The 16,041-nt window shown below is 39.1% G+C and overlaps 1 protein-coding gene across 5 annotated transcripts in view; it reads left to right on the top strand.

Annotated features, from left to right (window-relative positions):
* The window catches only part of nrxn2b (neurexin 2b), a 634,570-nt gene that overhangs the window by 307,343 nt on the left and 311,186 nt on the right, over positions 1 to 16,041 (top strand). For 4 of the 5 annotated variants that reach the window (XM_072375804.1, XM_072375806.1, XM_072375807.1 and 1 more), the window contains 5 exons: positions 1,526 to 1,687; positions 7,962 to 8,400; positions 9,605 to 9,988; positions 11,854 to 12,057; positions 15,243 to 15,269. In XM_072375804.1, coding sequence (XP_072231905.1) covers positions 1,526 to 1,687; positions 7,962 to 8,400; positions 9,605 to 9,988; positions 11,854 to 12,057; positions 15,243 to 15,269 — 1,216 coding nt within the window. The remainder of the gene's footprint in view (positions 1 to 1,525; positions 1,688 to 7,961; positions 8,401 to 9,604; positions 9,989 to 11,853; positions 12,058 to 15,242; positions 15,270 to 16,041) is intronic. The other variant, XM_072375805.1, reaches the window with a different exon arrangement.

Genomic DNA, 16,041 nt, shown 5'->3' with positions numbered 1-16,041 from the left:
TGTGACAAAACAAAGCACAGCTTTACAGTATGCAAAACCTCTCCATAAATGACCAAAATGTAAATGGCATTTTTGCATTTAATGCTAGCAGAAGGTAATGGAAAGCGGATGGCGGTGTGCATGGCTTCCATCACAGTTTCCCTTTTGGCCAGACCTGCTCTTTTAGAATAATTACTCAGTAAATCTTTGACAGACTGCAAAGGTCTGTGCTGTATCAAACAGGATAAGATGTTTGTATAACGGCATAGCCTTTGTGGAACTGAAGATAAACACATTCATGATCTGATAGTATGGATACAGTGCAACAGCACAATTAGCAAAATTATACTTATTTCCATTTTCATTAAGTATTCTAATTTGCTGCAATGGAATGAGTTTAATGTGAAAATACAAGGTTTTCCTTTATAATGACTCAAAGAGTGTGAGTGGAGAAGAGACACATTCACATTTCAGATGTGTGTATTTCAAATCTTAGTTTTAGTCACTTCTCAGGAATTCATTGAGCACACAGTGTGCAGTCTTGGGTGACATTTAAAAGAGTTGCTTCATCTAATCTTTTCTGTGATATTACTGCGAGAGCAGACTCCACATATTCCAGTATGATTACACATGAAACCTGTATAAGGTTAGTCAATTTCTACTCAATATTTCAGACACTAGAAAATGATTTAAGCTTTAAAAGACAGCCACACAGAGCAACTGGTGAGAACATTAAAAATGTAGCCCAAAGAAAAAGCTTTTGGGGATTTTGTGTCTTGTTCCTTTTACTCAATCCAATCTCACACTATCAGCTTACAGCTAAGTGTCTGATCCTTGATTCCACCAGGCACTCCCTACTCTGTCAGCAATCAAACATTCATTTCAGAATGTGTAACCTTTCACAAAATGCAATACCTGAGGCAATTAAATCTGACAGGGGAGTTATTTTTTACGATGGTACCTTAAATGGGAACTGGTTCAGCAAAGACAGTACAGAGTAGCTTTGCCAATCACAGAGTAGCTTTGCCAATCACAGGTAAAAACCCCATTGTTTTTAATGCAGTGCTACCTATAAAGTTTTATTCTCTGTTCCATGTTAGACTTGATGAAGCTTATGTGGTTTGGATAGTTATTAGTGGATTAATGGCCTGTTTAAAACAAACTTTTAGCTACAGTTAATCCAGTGCTGACTCGTGTTAAAGTCTTTATTTGCCTTTCGTAAGCTGAAACAGGATTGTTTTCATACCACTGATTGTGTCTACACAATCAGATCAGTTACTTTTAAGTGGCTTTTCCTTACTTTAGCAACTGCACTCTAGAGTGACAGACTTCAGTCTGACTGGCACCAAAAGTAACCAACTAAATGGCATATTTTAGTGGACAGCCCTGCCTATCTCTGATGTTTAATCCAATTTCTTTCTTGTTTCTCATTTTCTCAAATTTCTCTTCTTTCTTATTATTTTCTGTTTCTGTCTTTTCCTGCTCTATTTTTTCTATCTCTATCTATATATTTCTACCTCTCATTTCTGGCTGATGGCCATACCAGGTGACCATCTCAGTTGATGGTATATTGACCACCACTGGTTACACCCAGGAAGATTACACCATGTTGGGCTCTGATGACTTCTTCTATATTGGGGGGAGCCCCAACACTGCAGACCTGCCCGGATCGCCAGTCAGCAACAACTTTATGGGCTGCCTTAAGGATGTGAGTGGCTTTGTGTGATAATGGAGTTTGTGGTATGTGTTGTATGTCATTATATTAAACCTTGATATTTCAGTTCTTGCTGAAAACAATTCTGACCAAGCAGTCTGCAGCATTGCCCTGAGTTTTTGTCCCATTCACATGTCTTCAAAACAACAAGGATGCCTTATCTTTCAAAATGAAAGCAGGATAAAAATCAATGACACAAACATGACACAGTTGCAGTGAGAACATTTTAACTGTAGTGTAATGTCATCATTTATATGAGCACACTTGTGTTGACTGACACTGTATCTTAAGAATCATCAGTATGGGCCAACATAACTCCCATATGTGAAAGTAGGAGGTGTTATACATACGACATCCTGAATCTCTTGGATTTATTCCCTCCTTGCTTCCTCCCACGCTTCCTAACCTCACTGTAAACCAAACACTTCCACGGGAATCCAACGCCCCACAGCAGGCTGGCAGAAAATAGATTCACATTTTATACTCATAACCTTGCGAGCATACATGGTACATAGCCATGCGTTATGTAAAGGACAGTTGCCTTTTAAAAACTTAATTTAAAATCAACTTTGTTAAAACTAGCTTTTATTTCACCAGGGCTTTAACTCATGACTGAACAAGCTATCAAGAGGATCAATCACAGCTTAAACTATTATGTCCTAGTAAATGTAATGACTTGTATAGAGGCAACGCAACATGGTGCCATCGTATTTCCTCATAAAACTTCACTGATTGAATAAGTAATTACTTTTGCCATCACTTTTAATGGATCACATAGTAATTACCCTATCGCTAACTTAATTATGCCTGTAGAATTACGTTTTCATTATTTGGGTTGCTATCGGAAAGATCCCTAGTGGGTCCTTAACTTCCCAAGGCATTTAACTATCCTCTCTCTCATCAAGACTAGGCTGGATTAACATTCAATGTGCAGACAGAATATGGGGAAGGAGACGTTGAGGTGTGAAATGCAGAGGAAAGGACAGCTAACAATAACAAATGGAGAAAAAAGGGAAGAAGCAATATGAAAATAATTAATGGAAATGGTAGGTTAGAGGAGATGGTTTGAGAAAACTGTTGGACAGACTAAGAAATCTTTGGAAAAGTGACAAAGTAAATGGAAAGGAAATGAGGAGAAAATGGGTTGAAGTAGAAGAGTATAATAAAAAAAGGGTAAAATGCAGATTTTTATGGAAAATTCTTTGCATGTAAACAAAACAAAGTCAAAGAAAATGTTTGCTTTATGGTGGATGTAAGATATGGTTGAAAGGGGTAAGTTACAGAAAATCAAATGAGAATCGAGAAATGTGAAATGAAATACTGTATAAATTCAGTTTCATTGACAGACTTTTTTGCTTAATCAATGTAATTATTTTCAAGCTTGCGTTGACAGGTAAAACCCATATAGACCTTTGATCTGGCTTGAAGTTAGTGCTTGAGTTTTATGGCCTAATATTTTCAGCTGCAGTCAAGCTCTCATGACTTCATGAGCCTCTGAGCTGAGTCAGAAAGGTAACTGCATAGAAAGGCTCCAAGAAAACCTGCAATCAGAGCGACTGAGAGCAAAAGGTAGAATAGCACTGCAGTCATTAAAAGCAAGCGAGTTGTTGAAGCGGGGCGTAGGGGATGAATAGCAGTGTGTTTCATCCTGAGCTAGTTCTGTGGCACAGTTTGGATTATCAGTGGTGTTATGGTCTGGGGCAAGGCTTTCATGCTGCCACCATCGTCAAATGCCTTTGATACGCTTGGCTAGCACCCCCCAGGCAGCAAAAATCCAAAGGATGCGCACAGCAGAGGAAGACTAAAAAAGGCACCAAAAGAGACACTGAAACCCTAACAAGTTTTTATTTGCTGTGCTCAGTCACCCAAATGCCATGATCATACAGCGTATTATGTACATATGTGTGTTTTCTAGCCTCAAAGTCTGAGAGGTGGGGTGTGAAATCAGGTCTCTTTTTACCTCAGCCCCTTGGTCTTGTTACCACAGACTTTTCTCTTCTTCTTCATGTCGCCATCTGTCCCTCCTCTAAAACCTCCGCCTCTCTGTTATTCTGCCAGTCACTGACCTTGCTATTACCCATTTCACACAACCCTCTACTTCACTCTCTCTCCACCTTCTTGTCCTTGCAACTCTTACAGTCTCTCTCACCCCCATCCCCACCCCATCCCCATCTCTTTTTCTGTCCCTGACTCTCATCTTCCCTTTCTTAGGGGCAGTTTTGTATAATTAACTCTATGGTAGTGCTGTTGGTACACCAGCTTTGCCATCCTGACAGCCAAATTAAAAATTGATTTCTTTGACTGATTCCATACAGTGGGTGAGTGTTCTTGGCCTCTTCCTTGCCCTTACTCTCGTTCACTCTTTTTTTCTGCCCTCCCAACTTCATATTGATGTTTTATCTCTTCTTCTGCATCTTCCACATAGCCTCACTTTTGTTGCTCTGTAAAAAATTAACTGGAGCCATCCATCAATCTGACTCACCCCCACCTATCACAAGTCAACATTCACAGAGACTTTGTAGTTGGCAGAGTGCTGCTGCTCAGTCTGACTTTTGCTTGTATTGCTTTTTGCAATTGTAAAGTCCCTTGTTTACAATAGTGCAAAATATGGTAATACTCATAATACATTACTAATTACTTGAATATAACATTTCATCAGCCCACCCGCTACCCGATTAACGGATTGACGGTATAGAAAATGGATGGATAACATTTCATTATATAATATAATCACTAGATACATAACACTTTATGGATTTGACTGATGGAGTGCTCATCGTGACAAGGTCATGAAGTATATTAAGGGAAAAAAATATTATTGTTGTACTCGAGGAGAGTTTTGGCTTTGCAGTTTCTCAATGATAAAATAAATCAACCCAGAGGGTTAGCTATGCACTTATAGCAGTAAGAAAGAGCTAGTCAGATTCCATTAAAGGGCCGCACAGTTACTGATTTATGTATTGAAAATGGCATCTTACAAAATGTCTGCATAATGAAATGGTTTCAAGAAGTGAAAGAGTGCACAAGCTTTTTTTTCCTTCTTACATGACCTGGCCCTATCTGAATGCAGAATGTTTAAAGCTTTCTGAAGGCAACAGTTATGTCATATCTTTCAATGAGCCTGATGCTTTACACACTTTAGTACCCCAAAACATCTTTCTCTCTTTCAGCCTCACTTGTCATTCATTCACAAAAAGTGAACCCCTTATTGTGCCATTAGTATTTGTTTTCTAGCAACAGGTAGACTTAAGTGACTGGGTTAATAATGCAAAACACACGAAAAAATGGACTGGTAGGACTTTTTCAACCCTTGCTGAATTGAACTTGCTTCACAAACAACTAGATTTAGGGACACACACTATAACACAGAGATTAAATTTACTCAGCTAGATATCAACACCATCTTGAGAGCATGTGTGGCAGGCATCTCTCTTATTAGTGATGTAATCAGCTCTTAATCACTGGGAAAATGTACATAGCCAGTATCAGTAGCGAACAGTAGCGAAGAAACAGGAGCATGGCTACATCATATGCCATGTCATTTTGACCACTTGTTGGCCAAAATGAATGTTCTAAATCAAAGTGTTTAAGGTCTTATTGGCATTACATTTTATTGGCCCCAGTGATAACAAATACCGTCATTTCCACTTTACAAAGGAACTAATTTGAAAGAAAATCTTTGCTCTGAATGTTGCACTCAAGTCTGCATCCACAATAAAACTGTACTTTCATGTGTATCATTACCAAAACACTAAAATGTTAAGAAATGGTCGAACACACTTGACTTAACTAGCCATGTTGCAATTTGAGTTACACCATATTCTAATAAAGCATGTTGGCTAGCTCTACAAATTAACTTGATTATATGATTTAGCTTCAAGTAACAGCAAGCTTATCTCAGTGTTAATGTCTTTTTCAAAATCTTTTGGAATTTAAGAAAACATTAAATGATTTACAGTTATTGATGTTTGAAAATAATATCAGACAAATTTCATTTTTGAAGATCAATTCTGTTCTTCATTAAGGTTCTGGTCAAGTGTTCATGTAGTATTTTACAGACAGTATCTTAATGTAAGATTAACAAAGCTAGCAGGTGACTGTACAGACTTGCTGGGTGGATCGAGATCCCATTCTTTGTAAAGACCAGTATGACACGCTGATGGTTTTATAATGTAAGAGCTGTTTTCCTGAGCAATGTTAAGAATTACTTGTCATAACATTATATAAATTATGAAGATAATTCACATGAGCACTGCCCTAAATGTGTATGTAAAAACAGTATCTGGGGGCGACATTGCAGGTGAAAACTGGTATGAAAGTCATCTGGTACAGCATGTCTCCATCTTATTTAAGACATTTGCTTTAGGACCATTTGTAAAAAGAATTAAACCAGGCTGTTTTTTGTGGAGACTGAGCAAAAGGGATAAGCAAAGAAATAACTGAAATACCTCCCGTGACTTGCTCTCCCTCGCACCTAACAGGCTTTTTTTCAAACACCTTATGCCAGGCAAGTTCACGCCTTATTAGCTGCCAGTTTTAGCATTATCATGTCTAATTACCAGGACTAATCTCTGCTAATGACGACATTATGAGGTGTACAGTATATGTAGCAGCGTGACCAATGTAAAGGATAACTGAAGGAGGCTTAAGTTCAAGAATAACCCGGCATATCTGTGTTCTTGCTGAGCATTCTGTGCCTATGTGTAGGTGTAATGTTTGAGAGAGGAGGAAAGAGAGAGGAAGGTATAGAGTGCCCCTGCATGAGAAAAAAATGGCCAAGATTTGAGGGCGTTTGAAAGAGATACTTTGACAGATGATGAGGAATGGCAGCACCGGTCTGACAGATTGGGTGGTGAAAAAGTGATTCAGCAGACCGTGTTGCACAAGGCAAGGCTTTAAATATGAAAATATGAAAAATGAAAATAGGCTTGTAGAAACAAAAAAAAAAGAAGACTGTCACAGAATGATTCTGCATTCATTCTTCGATCTTGTGGAAGAAGTAGTTTAAGGATTTAAGTAGATAGAAGTGACCTGCTTTATCTGTGAAATTAGGCATTCGTCTATTGTCCACCAATGGGTAGCTGGAAAGTACTAATAGCATGTTTATCTATTTGAACTGAAAATTGTGTGGTGATATCATAGTTCCAGGCTAAAACACAGATTTCTGGCCATCAAAGCAAATTATCTTCTCCAAAGACAATAAGCAAGTATTTTTTCATGTTTTTACTGTGCAACAGATCACATCTGCTGCAAGGAGACTTTGCAATAACAGAACAAAATACCCAAATATTTGCCTGAGATTACAGCACAGATCAAAGATATAAATGTAGAAAAGCTTTCTTTTCCTTCATTAACTGACAGTGGTTATGTGTAGGTGTGTAAGAGTGCCACATGAAGAGAAAAACACAGAGAGAGTACTCAGCTGGTTTACACTAGTACCTCGAGGATGGCCTCTCACAAGCTGTGTACAGAGTGCTCAACAAATAAAAGGAAAACTAAAACTATGAAAAACAAGAGTAATTTACTTTGCCTTTAGCTACTAATCCATTATGAATGCACACTGTGAGGTATAGACACACACTTTGAGCTCTAAAACTGGAGCTGTAATTCATCAAAGGTAGATGGAGACATTTGCATTAAGGCTGTAGGCAGCATTCACATCTTTCTGTTTTTGGATATCCCACAGAGTCTTTTGATTTTGTTCATTTTAAGGTGAATATTTACTTACATTTTTAAGCTACAATTCATGTGCAACATCAAATAGTTTGTATACTTGGATAGATTTTACCAAGGGTTAGGAGTTCATCCAGTGTTAATAAGATCTTGTTGCACGCAGTATGTTATGCAACCACACAACCCTGACTCTCATTAAAATGCATGAAAGTCTGTCCAGAGCAACTTATTGGCCCCAAGTGGTCTCTCAACATTTCAGTTTTTCAAAGAGTGAAGAATTTCCTTACCAAATAATTCAACATCAGTAAACTGAGCATTTATCAGACCTTAATTTCTTGTTTGGGATTTCATGCAGCTTCTTTCCAATTAAAACTAGCTTTACACTGCAGTTCAAGAGGAAATCCTTATTCCCAATGCTGACAGAATGTTGTCCTCAGCCAGTATGGCATGTATTATTTGGTTCTTCATGTTGGCAATTGTTCCTCTTTCCTGCAGCTGCATTTTGTTTGTGTAATAGAATTTTTGTCCACTCCTATATGTGGTATTTGAATCCAAAATAATTAATAATCATTCATAAAACCTGTTTTGTCTATAGGTGGTATACAAAAACAACGACTTTAAGCTGGAGCTTTCCCGGCTGGCCATCGAGCGTGACCCTAAAATCACACTAAATGGGGATCTGGTGTTCCGCTGTGAGGATGTGGCAGCCCTGGATCCTGTAACCTTTGAGACCCCCGAGTCCTATATCTCTCTGCCCAAGTGGAACACCAAGAAGACAGGATCCATCTCCTTTGACTTCCGCACCACAGAGCCCAGCGGTCTGCTGCTCTTCAGCCACGGTCGCCCTCAAGGTCCTAAAGAGCAGAAGCCTGGCAGGGAACTGAAGACTGATTACTTTGCCATGGAACTTTTGGATGGGTATTTATACCTGCTGATTGATATGGGCTCTGGGAAAACAAAGCTCAAGGCCAGCAACAAGAAGGTCAATGATGGGGAATGGTGCCATGTGGATTTCCAGAGGGAAGGAAGGAAAGGTGAGGGTGCTTAAAGTGAAGTCATGTGAAACTGACAACTGATCTGCAATTGATCTGAGCCATCCACTTACATTTCATCACTGTGTTGATGAACATTGACGTTTTCACATTTAATATCCACATTTTATAATTGCATATTCTTATTTTGACATTGGATGGTAGATTATTGTGAATTACATACGACTTCCATGAGGTTGACAAGGAATCAAAGTGTTCAAAAACAGCTTGCATAGATGTGTTTGTGTCACACCCACAAATGTGAACTTGGACTAAAAATAATTAATCTCAGTCTTTTAAAATTTTTAACTATATACGTTGTTAGCATGTAAATTCCGCAGATTAAGATGACACAGATAGTATCAACAATTTGTCACTGACAGAAACTGAGACTGAACTGACATTGCCCAGAACGATCTAGCTGTCTATGCTAATTAAATCACATTAAAAATGAAGATTACATATACTGATAGCAATACAACTGGTGACATTTCTTAATTGTTGTGTCATATCTCAAAATGTCTCTACCTGCATGTGGGCTCAAACAGGAGCATCTGAATGCTGGAAAATGTGATGCTTGATGACTGATATCTAAGTATTGAAGCACCTTGGACGTGATATCCCTTCTTAATGGTGTCTTATAATGAGTAAGGGTGTGAACGAGTGTGTGTGTGTATGTGTGATCTCACTGCTGCTCCTGCTGTAATTGGCTTTTAATAGAAAATTAAGATGGAGTCGTTAATCACAGAAAGGGAGAGGGCCTTTTGTTTCACCCACTCCCTGCTGCATTCTGCTTCCCTTCTCCTCCATTTAGCCTATTATAGACACATTAGACACACACACATGAGCTCAGACAATCTACTGTCATCTTGCTCCCGTTTGCTGTACATCCTTCCATCTTAGGTTGATGATAATAAATTAGCCACCTACTGCCCCTCTTACTCATTCACCCACTTGACCTCCATCCTGCACAGCCACCAATCCAGACCTGATGCTTATCGTTTTCACTGTTCCTGTGAGCCATTAACAGATGCAAATTGAATAAAACATATATTCTCCCTAATACACAAAGATAAACATAAGCGGCATCCTATCGTTTTTTTTAGGCCAGTGTATCCACTTGCTATTAAATCAGAAAGACATACTGCATGTTAGTATTTGGTAGTTAAATTGACTTTTTTCTCTTGTATGTGTTTCTGTCCTTTAGGGTCTATCTCAGTCAACAGCCGCAGTATACCCTTTAACTCCCCGGAGGGTAGTGAAATCTTGGACTTGGACAGTGATATGTTCCTAGGTGGACTACCTGAGTCTAAACTGGGCCTTATCCTGCCGCCAGAGGTTTGGACAGCGCTCCTTAACTACGGTTACGTCGGCTGCGTCCGTGACCTCTTCATAGATGGCAAGAGCCGAGATGTCCGCCGTCTGGCTGAGATCCAGAGTTCTCTGGGTGTGAGCAGTTTCTGCACCCGTGAGCTGCAGAAGCGATGCAGCAGTGCCCCCTGTGGCAATGGAGGCTTGTGCAAAGAGGGATGGAACCGGTACATATGTGATTGCACTGGCACCGGATACCTGGGCACCAACTGTGAGATAGGTAAGGATAATGATGCTGAAGAAAATTTAAAGAAGAATTTGAAGATTTGAAGTTTTTGTACAACTCAAAAGTGTATTTTGCAATCAGTTGTGTTAAATAACATGTTAATGCCCCAAACCAAAACTCATTGATATGATATCAACAAATTGATATGATACCTTTTTGAAAGTGAAACAAAAAAAATAGTTTGCAGACACTGCCTAAAAGAAAAGTGCGCAGGGATTTACAGGTTTCATATACAATATGAAACAGTGAAGTTGTGAAACTGTTAAAACAAGAAAATAATTATGTACTGCACATTTCAACACATTTAGAATTGTTCTGTGTGTTTGGCACAATAAAGCAGCCAGTGTTGTGGTAAAATGAAAAGCTCTACTGGGAGTTGTGTGTGAAGTAAATGCCCTTCGAGGCTTAATTGCAATGGGGTCTGGTGGTTTGTAGCAATGTGGCTGCGCTGTCGAGCCTACTGTCGGCATCTGTCCCAGTCACGCAAATCAGGGTGGTGCAAACACCACAGGGCTGTGAGCCGAATCAGTCAAATAGCACCGCATTGCTTCATTTTCAGCCCAACTAACTGAGGGCACATCAGTACATAGTTTTTCATATCTGTGGAGGTGAGTGAGTGACTTTGAGGGACAAGGAGGCTAATGACAAGAAGAGATGGGATTCATATCAGGATAGTTGAAGCTGAGGATAAAATTTCTTTACTAGAATAGTATTATTTTAACAGTTTAGGCAATGGATGCTTGGGTGACAAGTATGGTTTCTGTGATGTTCTTCTGCCATCTAGTGGTGCTTAATATCACTGCAGTAATAAGTCAGTTTTTAATAATAATTATTTCTGTAAACAAACTGAGCTTGTAGATTAGTGTAAGAGGAATCTATGGTGTCTTCAGCAGCTCCTCCACTAACAGTGAATATTGTTGGTATGTTATTTGTTTCATGAAGTTTTTTTCCAAGTTGGACTTACGTACCAAAGAAGTAAAGGTGTGTTTGATCGGAATGTGTTTAAGAATCTCACAGCATTCACCTGATTATTGGCCCAAAGTGGGGATTTTTCTCCATCTTTTAACGTCATGTATTTGCATACTAAAACTGAAACGCTTCAAGCACCCTGTGACACTGACACATGTTAGCCTATGGTGAAACATATCGACCCAGACTGCAAGATAAGAGCAACCCTCAGGGAGCTGTCACTCTCCACAGCAGTCTACTTATGATGGAGTTGATTATAGTTGCAGTAACCACAGCTGTACGACATGTTGATAAGGATGTTTCTGAAACCAGCTTAACCTTTGCTTTTGACATTTGATTCTTTTTTCACATGTATTGTGCTTTCTCTGGGACTACTAAGGAAAACAAGTCCAGGGCAAAATCTTTACAATAGCAAACATTTGTCTGAAATACGGTACATTAAAGCCTCATTATATTTACTGACAAAATAACTTTGGGAGAAGTAAAAAGGAGCTTTTACAAAAACACATTGCCAGATATGTAGATGTGGAGTCTAAATGCTATCCATCATTCTTACTAAAAACCCAATTGATATTACTTTGCAGATTATAGATTTTATCAGATGAAATTAAATTTAAAATGCATTGATTAAATATACCGTGTTTTTGCATTTCCAATACCTTATGTAGTTTTGAAGAAACTGTACTGAAAATATGTCTGTTGGGACGGTTGTCCAATGAAATTTTCAACATTGTTCAGACTGAATTTGATAAATACGGTCCCTAGATTGCTGATACTGGGCTGTCACATCAATTTATCTTCCATGCCCACATTCTGGATTTATCATTCTCTCTTTCTCATTTCCTTTGTTATATCTTACTGACTTTATCCTCTTCCTCGCTCCTACACAGAGGCAACAGTTCTAAGTTATGACGGGAGCATGTACCTTAAAATCATGATGCCAATCACCATGCACACGGAGGCCGAGGATTTAGCGCTGCGTTTCGTGTCTCAGCGGGCGTACGGCCTGCTCATGGCCACCACCTCCAAGGACTCGGCTGACACCCTGCGGCTGGAACTGGAAGGAGGCCGTGTCAAACTTACTGTCAACCTCGGTAGGCCACCGTGATTCATCATCGGAGTCCTTGCTAAACTTGTCCTCTCCCCTGTCTCCTCATTTTCACCCGATAGTTTGGCACTGTATGCCATTTCTCAACTGTTGGATAGATGTGAGGGGGGAGTTTCTAAATTTGTGTCTCGTTTACAAATGAAGGTTATTTGGTACAAAGTTGACTGCACAATCGTTTTCTGATTGTTTTTCAATTATTATTGATTTAAATCAAGTAGGCCACCAGTGCTCAAATGTTTTTTGAAAAAAACTGAGGTACAAATACAGAAACTTCTTCTCCACGGACAGTTTGCAGCAAGAAATCCAAACAAATTAAGAACACAGAAATATCCCCTGTACACACTCTTTTTACCCTCTGTTGGAAGCCATCCAGCAGTAATTCTTGTTCCATATTCTTTGTCCCCTGTCTCAAATCCCCTCTGCATTCACTCCTTTATTTTTTTTGTTACTCTGTGAAGGCCCTAATTCCCCTAAAAAGGTCCATCTTTAACAATATCCACGGCCTGACCCTGAGCCTTAACTCTTAAACCTGTCTCCAGAAGCTCCACAGTGGCCTTTCTCCTGTCCTCCTTTTCTATGTGGTGCTGCTCTTTTTCATGTCTTTTGTGAAGTTAGTTAAAGAGCTGGTTGGTTCCACTTCTTCAGTTCAATTCAGTTTTATTTATATAGTGTCAAATCACAACTAATTTCATCTCGAGGCACTTCAAAAATACAGTCCAATTCAAGCCATTCATGATCTAATTTGTGTAATCCTCTCAGAATCCAATAAAACCAAATAAATCTTATCCAAATTAGCCTAATTCATACAATGCCAATTTAAGAAATAGCTTTGCCAAGGAAACCAACAAATTGCATTGAAATTTCTCTTAGATTCAGTCACCCATCCTAAGTATTCACAAGGCACAATATTACCAGTGTGCCAAAAGAAAAGAGGGGTGTAAAACATGCTGAAAAGCAATGCTAGTGGGGAGAAGATTGGTATTGAGGTTATGCAATGAGAACAGTTTGGAAGATGGATGGCTTAAGTGAGAGGTCTGGCTGCAGGACCCAACACTTATTAACTTATAACATATTTCATTACAAGGGATGTTATTGCTCTGAGGAAGATGGGTATCACCATCCAGCTAGTCTGTCCTGACTTTTTAAAGGACCACACCCTCAGCAGTGAGCCAGGAGGAGCAGGACAGAGGTGCATCTGGGAACAGAGGAGTTCAAGTCAATGTTGAGACAGGGAGAGAGGGCACTGGGATAAATTAAGGTTTCCCTTTCTTTTCACCTTCTCTCCTCTTTCTCTGCACACTATCTCTGTCAATCGTGAACACCTGACCTTGCTAAGACTCAGACGATGGATCTTTTCATCCCTTCAATGGCCTGTATGTCTGCGGCCCTCGGATCAAACAGTCACAGGGACCAGCTGTCAGCTGTAGTTGTCAGAAGTTTTGCACACATCTGCACTCACAGCATGTGGCCACAGCTTTTACTGCTGGGAAGTTTCCCACTTTGCCAGACCTGCAGAGAGTTTGTTTTGCAGTCCCACATCTCAACCACAAAAGTTAAATACATCCCACAATCAGGAGGTAACCCTTCTGATCTGTAAAGACCTTAATCCCCATCAAAATCATTCAAATCTTGGTATTTTTTTCTTAGGAGTAGCTATATTTTGATTTAATATTTTATTATATTTTATATATATATTTATTGTTGGTAATCTGTTCTTTGTGTAGACAGAAGCCAAGTCTGCCATACAAGCCATCAGATGGCAACTGTTATCTTAAAGTTCAACACCATTAGACTCTGAAATTGTCTGAATAGTTATGTGTTTTTCCCCAGGATTTCATTGTTATCAGAAACCTTTACAGCACTGCCAACATATGTGGCCCATGAATGCATTTTGCTTGCATTACTATCACATCTCTACAGAGTGATGCCGGTCCCTGACTGTTTGTGTCCACTATTCTGTAGCGGTTGACAGCTCTAGACCACAACCCAACCACACAGCCGCATGCACATTCAGTTCATAGCACTAGATATAGAAGTCTGACAGGAATGATAACTTGATACTTTAATTATATTTAATCAATCTATATGATCTCTCATCCAAAAGGATGTCAAAGATGAGTTTGTGCTATCGTGCCAGATTCAGTTACTTGTTTAAACAAAAGCTATTGAATACTGAAACTCATACTTAAAACTGAATTTTCAAGTTGAAAAATGACCACTTTACACTTTTGATGGCACAATTTTGCACCATTTGTTGTTTTTTGCCACACGGCTCATACTAAAAAGGACATCATAGGGTCTTATTTCTAATGTGCACCAGGCATGCGGTGGCTGGGATGTGCAGATCACCCTTTCTTGACATTTACACTGTTGGGTTTCTAATAGCCCAAAGTGCAGCAAAAGGCAAGCAGATCTCAAATTGCAACGAAATGGGGCTAAACTTAGAAGTGTGACATGCTGCATCTGCTGTAGGTCTCGTATAGCAGATGCTGGAGAATTGGGATTTTGAACACACTGTGAACGTAATAGTTAAACAGAGTTTATGTAAAGAAGATGAGAAGATGACCTCTTCGTCATAGCCAGAACATGTTGTGCAGTTGAAATAAAAAGGTCCAAACTCCATCTCGAACTTGTGCTGAAATGATCTGAAAAATAATGGTTCAGAAAAGGATTTGTCATGTTTAAGTTCAGAACTGCATTCCATCAAAGGGAAACTTAGAATTTTAAGTAAACAATCTGAATTTTGACCTTGGCCCTGTAATCACTTAAGTTTTTATTATGCACTGATATTCCAACAATGGACCACTTTGGATTGTTTATTTCCATTAATATGATGAGAGTATCTCACTAATGCATACATATTCTCCACTCTCATACTGGTAAGGGGAAAAAAATGTCCCATGGCTTGCCTTCTCTTGTGCTTTGGTGCATAAGTGGAACAAGAGCTGGGTAATGGCATTAATGGAGGAAAAGGGTGATCCTGACTCAGAGCCTGTCCCCGGATGGTGGCCCCAGAGAAATGCTTGGTTGTCTGCAGAATGTACCTTGAAGGATGTAAAATGTCTTTTTTTCCCCTCTCTATCCTTTCTCTTCTTTCTTTATTTTTGTCTCTTTCTTTCCTCTTTAACTTTTTTTTTGTTGATCTCACCATTTCGCTCTCTCTCCTGCCAGATTGTATCAGGATAGACTGTAGCCTCAGTAAGTGGTTCTATCCGTTTTTCGAACTTAAATGTATCATTTCTCATCTTGATTCTGTGCTGTAGCGCTCTCTGCTTTCTCCTATTCTCATGGTTACTGACATCTTTCTGATCATCCTTGTTTTTCACTCTTCGAATATGCATCTTTTCTTTTTACCATTATATTTTGACTCTTTGAGTTTTTTTCCATAAACCCACATTTTTTTTTTTTTTTATAAATACAAATTTTTTCTATTTTTACTATGTAATTTTCCTGTTAATTTCACAGATTTTATCAATGTTTTGCTTGCATAATTATCAGTATTTTTTATCTTTCACTTACCTACAACACTCAGCTATGAAATTGTGTAATTTCCTTTTCCATGATTATGTCTTATTCCATTCATTTCCTGTCAACCATCGAAAGAATAAATAAATAAATAAAACAAACTACTCAAAGGCCAACTTGACACTCCCCTGTTGGATGTTCCTTTTTCCTATAATGCAGCACTGAGTCTCGGTGCCACACGACTGCACACACAGGTGTTGCTTGTTTTCTGTGTGGGACAAATTGTAGTTTTGGCCCCCAGAAAGCTAATTGCTTATCCACCGAGAGACCACACCACCTGGTGTGCTTGTTCTTTGGTGCAAGCTAATGTTTTTCTACCTCATGCTGACAGAATGATAGCAAACTGTTATTTCTGTCATAGCCAATAACAATTGAGCAACTAGTCCGCAGGTAAGTGGTGCCAGCCATGCCGACAAAAGGAGAAAACCTCATGTTTGCAACAATG

This window comes from Leuresthes tenuis, unplaced genomic scaffold (assembly GCF_036924035.1).
Source record: "Leuresthes tenuis unplaced genomic scaffold, fLeuTen1.0.hap1 SCAF_22, whole genome shotgun sequence".
Taxonomy (NCBI): Eukaryota; Metazoa; Chordata; class Actinopteri; order Atheriniformes; family Atherinopsidae; genus Leuresthes; species Leuresthes tenuis.
Note: the sequence above shows the minus strand (reverse complement) of the source record. Positions and strands in the feature narration are given on the sequence as shown.